The 13611-nt window shown below is 38.4% G+C and overlaps 1 protein-coding gene across 9 annotated transcripts in view; it reads right to left on the bottom strand.

Annotated features, from left to right (window-relative positions):
- Positions 1–13611, bottom strand: part of brd4 (bromodomain containing 4) — a 133525-nt gene that overhangs the window by 89689 nt on the left and 30225 nt on the right. For 3 of the 9 annotated variants that reach the window (XM_055664100.1, XM_055664101.1, XM_055664099.1), the window contains 2 exons: positions 13321–13404; positions 1358–1670 (listed from right to left, as the gene is read on the bottom strand). In XM_055664100.1, coding sequence (XP_055520075.1) covers positions 1358–1670; positions 13321–13334 — 327 coding nt within the window. In that variant the 5' untranslated portion in view covers positions 13335–13404. The remainder of the gene's footprint in view (positions 1–1357; positions 1671–13320; positions 13405–13611) is intronic. The other 6 variants (XM_055664107.1, XM_055664106.1, XM_055664105.1 and 3 more) reach the window with 2 other exon arrangements.

Here is a 13611-nt window from a genome sequence, read left to right as displayed (position 1 = left end):
CATCCCAACAGAGATTCCTTATGTTCTCTCCTTCCCTTGTAATGAATTATTCAACTTTTTTCAGTTCTGAAAAGTTTATCAATGATCTAAAATGTTAACCATTTCTGTCCTCCTTCCCGACTGAGAACTTGTTGAATTTTTTCTCCTTTGAGTTCACAGCAAAGAATTAACAAATCTAGACTTTTCACACCCATAAACTATGTTTCAGACACATGAAAAATAACTTCTCATTAGTCACCCATTAAAAATAAATTTAAAAAAAGGCTGCTGTAAGGTTTTAAAAAATAGATATTCTGAATCAACATGAAACATCCCCATTCCATAAATGCTGTCTGACCACAGAATATTTCCAGCATTTTCTAATCTCATTTTTGAAAAACCCTCATGATTTGAAGTCCAAATACTTGATGACAAATTACTTTAAGCGAGCTCATCCAATTTGTTTTAAGCTCTCTCAGTGAACAGCAGCACTTGAGCAAAGGGATAGTCGAAGGAATAGCCATCCTCTATTCGGCTGGCACAGCGTCCGCTGAAACCAAACTGGAACAAGCATCTTTACACAACTGGCAACTAAGACCAATGAAAGAAAACAAACAGGAAATAAAATAACGTGGGTACTAAAAGACTGCAAGAGGTATAGAATAACCTCTATAACCTCAAAGTGCATATGTTAACATGAGGGGGTAAAACATTTAAATCATGCTCAAAATGAATACATGTAGCCATCAACAAAATGGATAAATTAACAGCGATAAGTAGAGGTAAGTGGATTTGATACAATGGTCATTAGAAACAACCAAAATTGTGACTGAAATTGAGAACAAAATATTCCAGGGCATTTATAAGCTTGAGTAAAATAGAAAAGGATGCAGGCAGTCCTAATAACAAAGTATAAAAAGACAGTTTCCAATCACCTTATTTATTATGATAAATGGAGGATCAAAAGTTGAATTGTGTGCTCTATCGATAAACTGAAAATTATAGACCAATGACCTCTTTTTAACACAGCACCTAACATTATCTAGTTGCTGTTTTCTGACAATTGCAATATAGAAAATGGCAGAAGCAAGTCCACCTTTTGGCTACTCTGTCCCATGGAAAGGCACTTCCCTGCAAACCAGGAACTGGGAAGACGAGGAAATTAAAGGCAAACAGGGCAAGAATACCCCAAAGTGATCGTGATAAAGCTATGAGGAAGAATACAAAGGGAATATGACCCAAAACAAAATTAGCTTGAATTTAGTAACTTCCTCAACTTATATTACAATATTAGTGACCCAGTCAGTTTATATTTCAAGCACATCCATTGCTTCAAATATAAACTGACTGGGTCACTAGAAAGGAAAGTACAACTTACAGGTAGGTTTAATTTCGCAGCATCCACAGGCTGTTGGAAAGGCCAAGCAAACTGGTGTTTCCATATTGTCTTCAGGAGCGCTTTTGACAAAAACTGGAGCTGGTTTGTCAGCCGTTTGGATCGGTTGGGATTGGATGTTTCAGGAGGGAAAGGATTACCAGCAATGCTTTGTTGGGGTTGAGCTTGTGACTGTGTTGAAGACATCTGTGTGCTTTCTAGGCCATCCCCCATCGCTGGTAGTTTTCTTAGTCTCTTCCCTGGGCCACTCTCACTCGACATACCATTGATCCCATTGTAGACCTCACCTGGTAGCCTGTAACAAGAACAATGGAGTTAGCAACGTGAAACTCCACATCGCATCTTGTATATTTAATTTCCAATGCAATATTTTAAAGCACCCCATGCAATTTTGTTGTTTTATTACTGTTAATCCCAGAAAGGAGGAGCAGCAGGACTTTAAAAAATGTGCATCAGGTGAGGAGCTGTTCATCTTGTAGCAAGGCCCAGCAGCAAATGAAAGAAAATAAAGATGCATTGGAGTGACCATTTTGCAAAGGGGCTGTGTTGAGGGTCGAAGTGCTGCTGTTGAGGGAAAATACCAGGTTTTTGGTGCAATCAACACAAGTGAGCAACAACAAGGCAAGGAAGAATGTTTCCCTTTCCTCAAGTTAATTAAAAGGGCAGTTATGCCAGTCAGTAAAGTGGTATACATCTCCTGTGAGATATAGGAGATCAGGGGAAGTGTCGTGTGCATGATGACTATGTCTCCAGAGAGTGTGTCCAAGATTCAAGATTCAATTTATTTGTCAACTATAGCGCCTCTCAGAATACATGGGCATGTTGAAAAACGTGTAGAAAACAGAGGGTGTAATAGAAAGGAACTTCAGGGAGGTGGTCACACAAATGTTAAGTCAGCTAGTGGTGACCGCCAGGCACAGGAATTTAGTGTGGCTGTTCCCCTTTCAAACAAGTATACTGCTCGGATACTGTTGGGAGAGAGGCCCCTAAGCAGAGAACAATAGTGGCAGCGAGATCGGTGGCAGATCTTGGTCTGATGAGCAGCAAGGGAGGGCCGAGACTAGGAGTGATCGGAGACTAGTTAGGTGAACAGACTAGAGATTCTGTGGCCTCAAACAAGACTCCTGGATACCAGAGTCAAAGATGTCTCCGTGGTTACATAGGGAGAGAGGGTAAGTAACCAGGTAACAGTGTACATTGGTACCAATAACACAGGTAGAAAAAAAATGATGTTCTGTGGAGAGAATTTAGGAAATAAGGAAGAAGGTTTAAAGCAGAACCTCAAAAGTTGAGTGCCCCCTTGGTGTGTGAAAGTTATTGGTGGGAATTTTGAGAGACAAAAATCTATATCTCAATTGTCAAGGAAAGAACTGATCAGCAATAGTCAGCATGGCTTTGTGTTTGGGAAATGATCTCTCATGAATTCGAGGGATTTTTCTTTATTTTTTATTTATTTATTATCATTTTTTAAAAAAATTTTTTAAAGAGGTGACTAACAGGATTGACGAGAGTAGGGTGATATTCAGAGTCTAGACGTTAGTAGAGCCTAACAACGTTACACATTTTAGGCTGGTCTGGAAGATTCAATCACAGGTCAAGAGCGAGCTAGCCAATTGTATACAATATAGAAACAAATGTTGGTTTACTGGAAACAATTTTGGTTTGAAGGTGGATGATAGAATGGCCGTTGAGGGATGTTTTTTTATTCTGGGGGCCTGCAACAAGTGGTGTGCGAGGGGTTGGTGTTAGGTCCGCTGGAATTCATTATAAGCAATTTGGATGAGAATGTAATTGACCTGTTTAATAAGTTTGTGGTTTGAACTATGTACCCCAAGATCTTTGCCCACATTGATGAAGGCAAGGGTGCCAAATGCCCATTTCACCCTGACTACAACGTTCAGGGAACGATGTACTTGTACCGCAAGATCTCTCTTATTTGTCAGAGTTAAATTCCATTTGCTAATCCTTGGCCCACTTTCCCAGTTATTCTACATCATGTTGCAATCTTAGACAACATGTATATAGTTCCCTGAAAGTAGCAACACAGAAAGAGTGAAGGGGGCATTTGGCACCCTGTCTTCAGCGTGGGCATCGAGTACGGGAATTCACAAATCACGCTACAACTGTACAGGATGTTGATGAGACTGCACTTCGAATATTATGGTCACTTAGCTACTGGATGTCATAAAGCTTGAAAGTGTTCAAAAAAAAAAAGTCAAAGAAGTTACTGGAACAAGATGGTTTGCATTCTTAGGAAAGAACAAATTGACCAGGGCTTTTTTCCCTGGAGCATAAGTGACAGAGTTGACCATTCACGAGTGGGGGAGGTTAGATAAGGTGAATGCTATTTCCTTCCCTAGGTAGAGTAATCTACAACTAGAGGGCACAGATTTAAGGCAAGAGATTTAAAGGTGACCTGAGGGGCAACCTTATCTGTACAGTGGAATGAGATGCCAGAGGAAGCAGTAGAAGCAGGCATAATTACAATGATTAAAAGACAGGTACATAAATAGAAGTTTAGAGGGATAAGAAGCTAAATGCAAGAAAACAGAACATGCTTACTTAAGCAGCTTGGTTGGCATGGACGAGTTGGACTGAAGGGTCTTTTTCCACTCTATAACTATGACATTTTAAAATTGATGATTTTTATGTCAACTTCCTTACAAGAGAAACCTTTATTTTGGAACTACATTCCTGTAGGTGTTTTGAAATTTCATAATCCAAAAATGTATAATGGTAGAGAGCGATTCATATCCTCCTCCCATTTGTTTTCACTTAGTCAGCCCCTGCAGACACGATGCAAACAAACTCAGTGTTTCACTAAAATGCTGCTTATATTATAGCTAATTGTACATCATTATACACCAGCACACCACCAAGATTAGCCAAACGTTTCTTTACGCAACCAATTCATCCAGATTGTCACATTGGATTCAGACTTTTTCTACGCCAAATGCTGAGAAAGACCCATGATAAAAAGGTCTTCAACTCCATAAAACTTGCTTTTAATTGATTATATTTCAGGATAAAAATATCGCTCCTAAATTTAAGATGGTTCTTTATGAAGCTATGCACACAAATCAACTGATAAACTTGAAGACCACAATCATTTATCTGAAGATATTAGAAATTTTCCAATGATCATCCAAATGCCATAAAGTATTGTAAACCATATTCATTTCTGCACTACTAAATAAGTTGTATAATAAACCAAAACAAGTCATACTGGAGTGTATTCAAAATAATTAGACTGATCATGCTGTGGTTCTTCACAATAATAATGCAAACAATTAATATCTTATGGTGTGGTTTCGCAATATCATTGACTATATTTTGGACTTGCACTGTTCCTTTTACAAATTCATACTGATGCAACACATTTGTAGGCAAATTAGAGAATTAGCTCTCTAACACAACATTAGGCACAATTCTGACGCTCCTTTGGCTGTCAGGTAATATGACAGGGGATGTGGAGAAGCGTTGTGGGCAATAATTCAATTTAACTCTACAATTATTACAATTGGCATTTGCATTTACAAAGCACCTTTAAAATAGTTCCCGCTTTAACAAGAAATCACGAGATCACATTCCCATTTTCATTGGTGGATAGGTAGAGAAGGGAGTTGGCAACTGCAAATTCCTGGGCTTAAAACTTCAGATTACTTCTGTCCTGGGCCCAGCATAAGATGTAATCAATGAAGAAGGGATATTATCTCAGAAGTAAAAAAGGATGTCAATGAAAAGTTCAAGAAACTTCTGCAAATCCTGCCTGATTGCATCATAGCGTGGGACAACAATTTCAAAGCAGGAGGAACGCAAGAGCCTACAGAGAGTGGTGAACTCAGCCTGGTCCATCGTGGGAAAAGCATTTTGACAATAAAAAAACATCTATATGGGACACTACCTCCAGGCAGCAAAATCTATCCAGGATTCCCACCAATCAGGACATGCCCTCTTTTTTATGCATCAGGCAGGAGATGCAGAAGACTGAAGTACCACACTGCCAGGATCAGAAAGTTACTTTCCAACAAAAATCAGGCTCCTGAACTAATCTGCATAATTCTACTTCTACCGTGACAATCGAATACTACTGTGCCAGCGGTCGAGCAGCTACCTTACAGCGCTCGCCGTACCGGAGACCCGGGTTCGACCCAGACTGCGGGTGCTGTCTGTACGTAGTTTGTACATTCTCCCTGTAACCTGCATGGGTTTTCTCCGAGATCTTTGGTTTCCTCCCACCCTCAAGACGTACAGGTATGTAGGTTAATAGGCTTGGTGTATGTGTAAATTGTCCCTAGTGTGTGTAGGATAGAGTTAATGTGCAGGGGTCACTGGTCAGTGTGGACTTGGTGGGCCAAAGGACCTGTTTCCACGCTGTATCTCTAAACTAAACTACCAATAGACGTGTTTCTTTTACAGTTTTTGTTTTGCAGTTTTTCCCACCACTATCTTGCAGAATTTGTGTAATTTATACATTATTTATATGTTTTTTTATATGTATATTTGTCTGAGTGTACATACCCATGATGCTACTGCAAGCAATATTTTCATTGGACCTGTACCTCACCATACTTAAGCACTTGGCAATAAATGTGATTTAGCTTAAAGAGAAACTTCCTGCAAAGAACACAGCACTGTAGTAATTCAGGGCATCAGTACAGCATTACCTTCTTCTGATCAATTACAGATGAGTAAAAGGACTAGCTCGCAACAACCAAAACAAATCAAAATAAACCGTGGGGGACTGCAACTTTCATACAAAAAGGTAAAAATTAAATCAGTAGAAATAGTTTGGAAAACTGACCATTCTGCATGAGGAATCTACTCATGCATTCAAATATGGTTAATTTTATAGTAAGAGATCTTACGGGGAAAAAAGTAATCACATTATGATAATTTTGCAACGGTTGACAAATGTTAAAATTAAAGCTGTAGTAACTGTGATGCCAGGATGGCCAAGGCACCAGCAAAATGTCATTAAGATCATTACTTATAGGCAATACATAAAGAAAGATTCAATAATTCTTACATTCCACTAGAAAATGCAAGATCCACATGAAGAGTGATTCTCTGAAGGACTGGGCTATAACAGCACAGTGATGTTCAAATCTGTTGCTGCTCGAGCTGCTCATGAGGGAGAAAGTACCAAGTTCATAAATTCATAGGGAAGCTGCCCATGAAGCTGAACTGAACATTTCAGTCTTTATTGATTGGGAAGTGGTCCATCTGGTCGGTGGTTTTAAGGTAAGAAACCATGGATTCTCTGATTCATAAGACATCTCTAATGATATCTAAAGTCTTAACAGCAAGTAGTATTGACTGTTACTAAGGTAATAAGAGGTAGAGATCAAAAGGTAAGACAGTGAAATACCCAAGTGAAAATGTTTGCTCTGGGGGTGGGACTATTTACAAACTGTTTGGAGCAATGAACTCCACACGCGACTTTATCTAATTGGTTCAGTGCCAATAAATAGGAAGCTAAGGATTTGAAGTGGAAAGTGAAGGTGATATTGTAGCATACAATAGTCCAACTGCAACAGGATGAAGATGGATGAGATGGGCCGGACCAACATAGTATCACCTTAAAGGAAATGGATAGAAGAATTGGACTGAGTGAGACTTAGGAACACGATTTAACTCCATCCAAAACCCCCAATCAATAGTACAAGAGCCAAGTTCACAGAGAAAATCTAGCACAAGTAAATTACAAGACCCTAAGTCTGGAACACAAGTGAACAACAGGAAGTTGTGAATCTGACCAAGGTTGATCACCTCATTATTATACAGTTGCAAGTATTTGTTGGTGTTTTTTTTTTAATTAAGAGATTTAATAAAACCAAAGGTAGATGCAAAAAGCTGGAATAACTCAGCGGGTCAGACAGCATCTCTGGAGAAAAGGAATAGGTGACATTTCGGGTTGAGACCCTTCTTCAGATTTAATATAACCAATTGCAAGAAGGGCGTTGAACCGAAACATCACCCATTCCTTCTCTCCAGAGATGGTCTGGCCCACTGAGCATTTTGTGTCTACCTTCAATTTAAACGGGCATATGCAGTTCATTCCTACACAAGTACATTTTTCACTAGTTAGTAGCACAACTTTCATACAAATGCAAAAGCAGAATAAAAGTTAAATCAAATTTTGATAAGGTGGCGAAAAGTTGAAAGTCGTCAATGTGGACTTGAGCTTACAATTAAATCGATCATAATTAAATGGAAGAGCAGGCTGAGGAACCTTTTCCTGTTCCTAATTTATATGTTGGACTAATTACACTGAAATCCGTTTCTACCATACAAAAGTGACTCAAACATTGTACATAATTTTCAAAGAGGATTGAGCAAATGTGACAAAAAAAAAAAGGAATAAGTAGCTACTTGATGGCAGTCGCTATTGAATGCCGTGCTGAGCCTACCATCTAATGATTTAGATAAAGGGTGGAATTTTAACAATGCTACAAAAGAGATGATAAGTGGATGGTTCAAATTGCTTGCAATTGGAAAAACATTTGTTTCTCATCTTAGAAAGACGATGTACAAGTATTGATGAAGATAATTTAACGTTTTTTGTTTTTTTTTTAAGGAAGGGATATCATCATATTGGGGTAAATAGAGAAAAGGTTCACTAGATGGATTCCTGGATGAAAAGGTTCCACAAACCTAGTTTGCTAGCACCGTGTGGTAGCAGCACCATCTGCCACGACATTGTGCCATTCCTTGTATTTGTCAAATGTAATTTATCACTTTAACTTTACACTTTTGAACTACTATAAACGCATAGCATAGCTTTGGCTGTAATTTCAAATACTCTGTCCCAATTGTTACTCAATGTTGCATAAAATCTAAAGGAACGTGGGCAGGTGGGACTAGTGTAGCTGGGACATGTTGGCCGGTGTGGGCAAGTTGGGCCAAATGGCCTGTTTCCACACTGTATCACTCTATGATTGAGAATCTTTCAAGAACTCGAAAGGAACGCCAACATTTGGAGACAATCTCACTATATACATTTGTATGATAACTGATGAAAATAAATGTTTTTCATCAGATACCAGGTACAACAGCTATGAGTTGTAAGATTAAGCAGCTTATAACAAATTACTAGGCAGAGATCCAGTGTAACTGAAGTTTGAGTCTGGGGAAAGTAAATGTAAAATCAGAGGTTTATACTGAGGTGTAATTTCATTGACCAGATTGCAAAAATAATCTTTCATACTTCAATTCTGAAACAGCATAAGCACAATAGTACATCAAAAAAGGCATAGATTTTAACAGTGGGCTATAAAATGTTAAAAAAATAAATAAGAATCCAAGAAAAAACAGTGCAGCAGGCCACATTTATTGTTTCCTTATTTAAAATATGTATTTGCCAGACAGAAAGTTTAATGAAGATTTACTGGAGTGGAAGAATGGGCGGCATATGAGGATACATTGGATAGTTTTGAGTTTACAAGTTTAGAAAAACGAAAGAAGTTCAAAATCACACAAAATTCCTGTTGGGTTTGACAGGCAGATACACGGGGAATGTTTCCCTGGATGGAGGACATCTGTTAAACCACTCTGCTGCACCCATTTTAATCAAATCAAATGTATACATCCCTGCAGATTATTGAATCAAGGATTACACGGATGGTGTTAAAAATGGTGACGAGGTAAATAACAGCCATAATCTTGATGAATAGCGGGGCAAAAGGACATGTGGCCTAATCCAGCTCCCATTTTTATATTAAGCTCTTATAAAGACGAACAAAAAAGAATTAAAATACATTGCTCCTCCACAGGGCTCCCTTGGTCCTGAAGTTCAAGAGTTTATGAACACATACTCTTCTGAAGATGTCCCTTCATGTTGCACCAATAACCCAGCACTCCCTGTTTTATTGTGCACTGTCAGTAATCACTGGCAGTTAAGCTTTCTAGCATAGAAATCTCCATACTGAGAAAGCTATGCAGCCAAACAGAGGGGGAGGGAGGGCTGCATTTTCCGTCGTATCCGGCATTCAAAGGGTCATCGAGGTGAACTAACTCTCAAATTTCAGCACTAGGCAGTTGTAGTGCTCGCTCCAGCCCACACAACACACGCCTCACAAGCAGATTTTCATGACATACCTATAACCCATATTACATATTTTAGTGTGCAAAAGAACTGCAGATGATGGTTTAAATCAAAGGTAGATACAAAATGCTGGAGTAACTCAGCGGGACAAGCAGCATCTCTGGCGTTTTTAAGTGCTGATTCTATGTGCATTTTGACACATCCTGCACATCAAGGCCCAGTGTATACAATGCTCAAACATTAAAACATCAGTCAGAAAAGGCTTAAAACAGCCATCACAACAGAATATATAATATGCCTTGCATTATCAGGTTACAAGGGTGGCTAATGAGATTTGTAACAATTCAACCACAGGAATGAATCGAGTATTGAGTGATCACAGGATTACGTATCAGATTTTGAAAAAAATCAGTAGTCAAACTGTCGGGAAAATTTACAAACTGGAACAAACTGGAATGAGATATGGAATAAACCCTTCTTCAGAAGAACTTGTTTTATTGAAACCCAGTCTAATAAATTGTAAGCAAGGGGAAAGTGGCCATTTGGTTAGAGTGAGGGGAGAGGCAATGGGTCCACTTCAAGACATCCGCATTTGCATCTAGAACCTCTACAGCAGAAATAGCAAGCCATCCCTATGATGCCAAGAGTCAAAGATCCAAGGCAGAGAAATACATGTGATAAATTTGTAGGAACTACAGATGCTGGTATAAACCAAAGATAGACACAAAAAGCTGGAGTAACTCAGCAGGGACAGGCAGCATCTCTGGAGAGAAGGAATGGGTGACGTTTCGGGTCAAGTCCCATCCATTCTCTCCAGAGATGCTGCCTAGCCCGCTGAGTTACTCCAGCTTTTTTTTGTGTCTATCCAAGTGATAAATTTGGTCTATTTAGAAATTTAGGTCATTGTAACTTTAGGAACATACAATATCAGGCTCCTCTGCAAACAACTAGCTTAGTACATAACTAGGATGCCAAACATTTGAAGTGGAAAACAAAACTGATACAGCAGCTACCAATAGCCCAGGTGCAGAGGACAAGGATAGATGAAGTGGGTCAGACCTAGACTATTGATATGGCACCATCTTATTGGAAAAGCACAGAAGGAAAATTGGATCTGGTGAACAGGATTTAACTACGAAATCCTGAACACAATGAGAACCGAGCTACAACACTTAAAGGATCCAGAGCTTGAAACTCAGAAAAGACTGGGGTTCACAGATTCAAGGCCAATCACCTTAAGTCTTGATGGGAGCATGCAATACAAGTTGAGAGAAATTATATGTTTGCAATTAAGAGTTTGAATAAAGTTGTCAGTGGAATTTCTAATATATGCAAATTCAGCACAACACTAAATCGTTAATACCAGAAGCAGAAATAAGTTTGTAAATTACCAATCCAAAATATTATTAATTCAACAGGGGAGAGTAAGTATAGCATCCCTAATCTCAACCATATGACAGCCAAGGGCTAAACAAGGTCAGCTTATGCATCAAGCATCATTCAATCCAAATAAAAAACAAGGGCCACAAGATTCCTCTAGCACCTTCAGGTTCTGAAGGATCCAATACCAAAAATAATAAAATTTATCTTTCAACAAATGCTGCCTGATCAGCGGAGTATTTCTAGTTTTGTTTTAATTTCAAATTTCCAGGATCTGCAATTTTTGATTTTCATTTCTTACACTTCCTCAATGTCGGTACAGAACCACTCCAACTAATGATATAGTTACTGTAGTGCTTCCTTTTTTTTTTTAATGATGACACAAGATACCATTCCAACCCATTCAGGGTTCGCAGTAGAGTAGTTCCTTCCCCTTCTTGACTGCAACCCTTCAACATAAGAAGGGTCTCGACCCGAAACGTCACCTATTCCTTCTCTCCAGAGATGCTGCTTGTCCCGAGTTACTCCAGCATTTTGTGTCTACTCTTCAACATATCCTCTATATAGTGCCCATTATTTCCTTTTGAGTGAGCCTCTTGGCATTTAATTGAAAAATAGAATAACTTACTGTGGCCAATTAATCTACCAGCATAGTTTTGGACGTCAGAAGTGAGCGCTAATGTGGAAACCCACTTGCTCATAGGGAGAACATGGGAATTCCACATCAATAGCACTCAAGGTTAGGATCAAACGCAAGTTCTGGACCTGTGAGGCAACAGTGCTAACTGTTGCATCACTGTGCCATCCTCAAGGAATCCTGGAAGGGCAGTTGCTCTCAGAATTATGTAAAAGTATATTTTAGAAACATGCAATTTGTTGAATTACTTTACAATGCAAAATGAAGTTTTTGGAGAGAAAAAAGAATTATATGTCTATTGGAATATTATTAAAAGTAACATCAGATATCCCAGAAAATCTGGCAGCCTGTCACAAAGTCTACCATGCGCCAGTTTGACTGTAGTTTCTCTTCCAAGACAAAATAATGTTATCGCATATTTTTTCATCATCTACTACAGTAAAATACTTAATTTTGCACCATTGCACTGACAAGTCTGAGCAAGGAAACTACAGTAAACTTTGAATCTTTCTTTCCAATTTTATGCAGAAAACAAATTAAAGCAAATAAAAATTGCCTTTCATTGATATTCAAAGAGAAATCCTAGCAAGAACACATCATTGTTCTTTTAAATGAGCAATAGGTGAACAAATTTTAGCCAGAGCCAAGAAAGAGTAATTGTGCATGTTAGAAATTCTCAAATCTATTTATATTTGGCATAATTCTAGCAGATGGTTAAAACATACCCACAATATCTCAAGAGTAAACCAAAACCAAAAAAAAAGTTCCAATGACTAACTTTCCAAAACAGAAAAAAACAAGAATCAGCTCAATATAACTTTGCCAGTATTCTCACTACACTCAAATGGTGCCACCATGTATCACTTCTCTCATCAACATACACTGCTTTTCTGTTTCATGTTCCATGCTTTTACCCTTAACTACTCAATGCAATAAAAACATTCAAATTCTTGCCACACTATCTACAGCAACAACCAGAACATGTACTAAATGTTAATTCCCTTATGACAGAGGGGAAAGGAGCACGATCGATGGGCCATAGTAATATTAGAGCATTGGAATCTGAGTGCAAGAGTACATGAAGATAAAGAGGATTGGCTCATTCTGTCAAACTGGAAAGGTTTCAACGCCTATAATGGGAGAGACATGGATATATAGAAATGAATAGTGCCAAAGCAGAAGTTGCATGGAAACAACTGTAACCAGTGTGGCTGCATTAGTTTTTTTCTCAGGTGTAGAAAGTGGAGTATGGTTAGGTTTCTCGCATTTCTGCAGAGAGTAAATAATTGAGCCTTATTATTAGGTTCTCGGGGATAGAGAACAGATGAAACAAGTCCCGATGTTGAAAGGAGACTCTAAATGTCAAAGCGAAGCAGTGGAATTCAAAGAGGTGAAATTCAAGTAAATTCATAAAGACCTGACATGAGGTCCAAGACTATCATTCCAAAAACCTCCATCCTAATAAGGAGCATCCACGACAATTATTCATGATATAGAACCTACAGTATGTTCAAATGGTAGAACAATCACTTCAATGCTGTAACGGAGATCCTAAACTGCAAGTTAGAATCCTCTGGCATGTACTGGTTTAGATGGAAAGGTGACCAACAGAAGATGAAAGCATAATATCAGACTCAAACTATGGAGGAAAAAAGTTTCTAACAGTGATGAATGACCTTACATTCATTGATCATTTGTTATTTTATCTTTAGAAAATTTTGTGACAGCTTTGGTATTTCTAGTTCTGAAGCATCAAAGAAAAGCACAGAATCCAACAGTTTAAATGGGACAGATTTGCTAATCAATGAGCCTGTTACAAAAATTATCACTTCATCTACAAATTCCAATAAACAAACTCCAAGTGGACACTTTCCCACTTACCTGGCAGCAGCCATTAACTGCTTTGGAGAGATCGTTAGTTGACTTTTGATCACCAGATGACATCACGATGCTTTCTATTGCTGGCTGAAATACAGGAGGGCCTTTTTTTAAAAATTAAGTTTCATAAGAGTACAATATTAGTGATTAATTTATCCATTGATGGAACATAAGAGCTCGAGCCTGAAGTCTTCTTAAAAAGGGACATGGCAAATTTTTAGGTCTTCATTAAAGTAAGAATGTCATCTTGTGACAAAATGCTAATCTCTCTAAAGCAAAGAATGGCTAACAAAT

The sequence above is a fragment of the Leucoraja erinacea genome, chromosome 39 (assembly GCF_028641065.1).
Source record: "Leucoraja erinacea ecotype New England chromosome 39, Leri_hhj_1, whole genome shotgun sequence".
In the NCBI taxonomy this organism is placed as follows: Eukaryota; Metazoa; Chordata; class Chondrichthyes; order Rajiformes; family Rajidae; genus Leucoraja; species Leucoraja erinaceus.
This window is presented reverse-complemented; position numbering and strand designations above follow the sequence as displayed.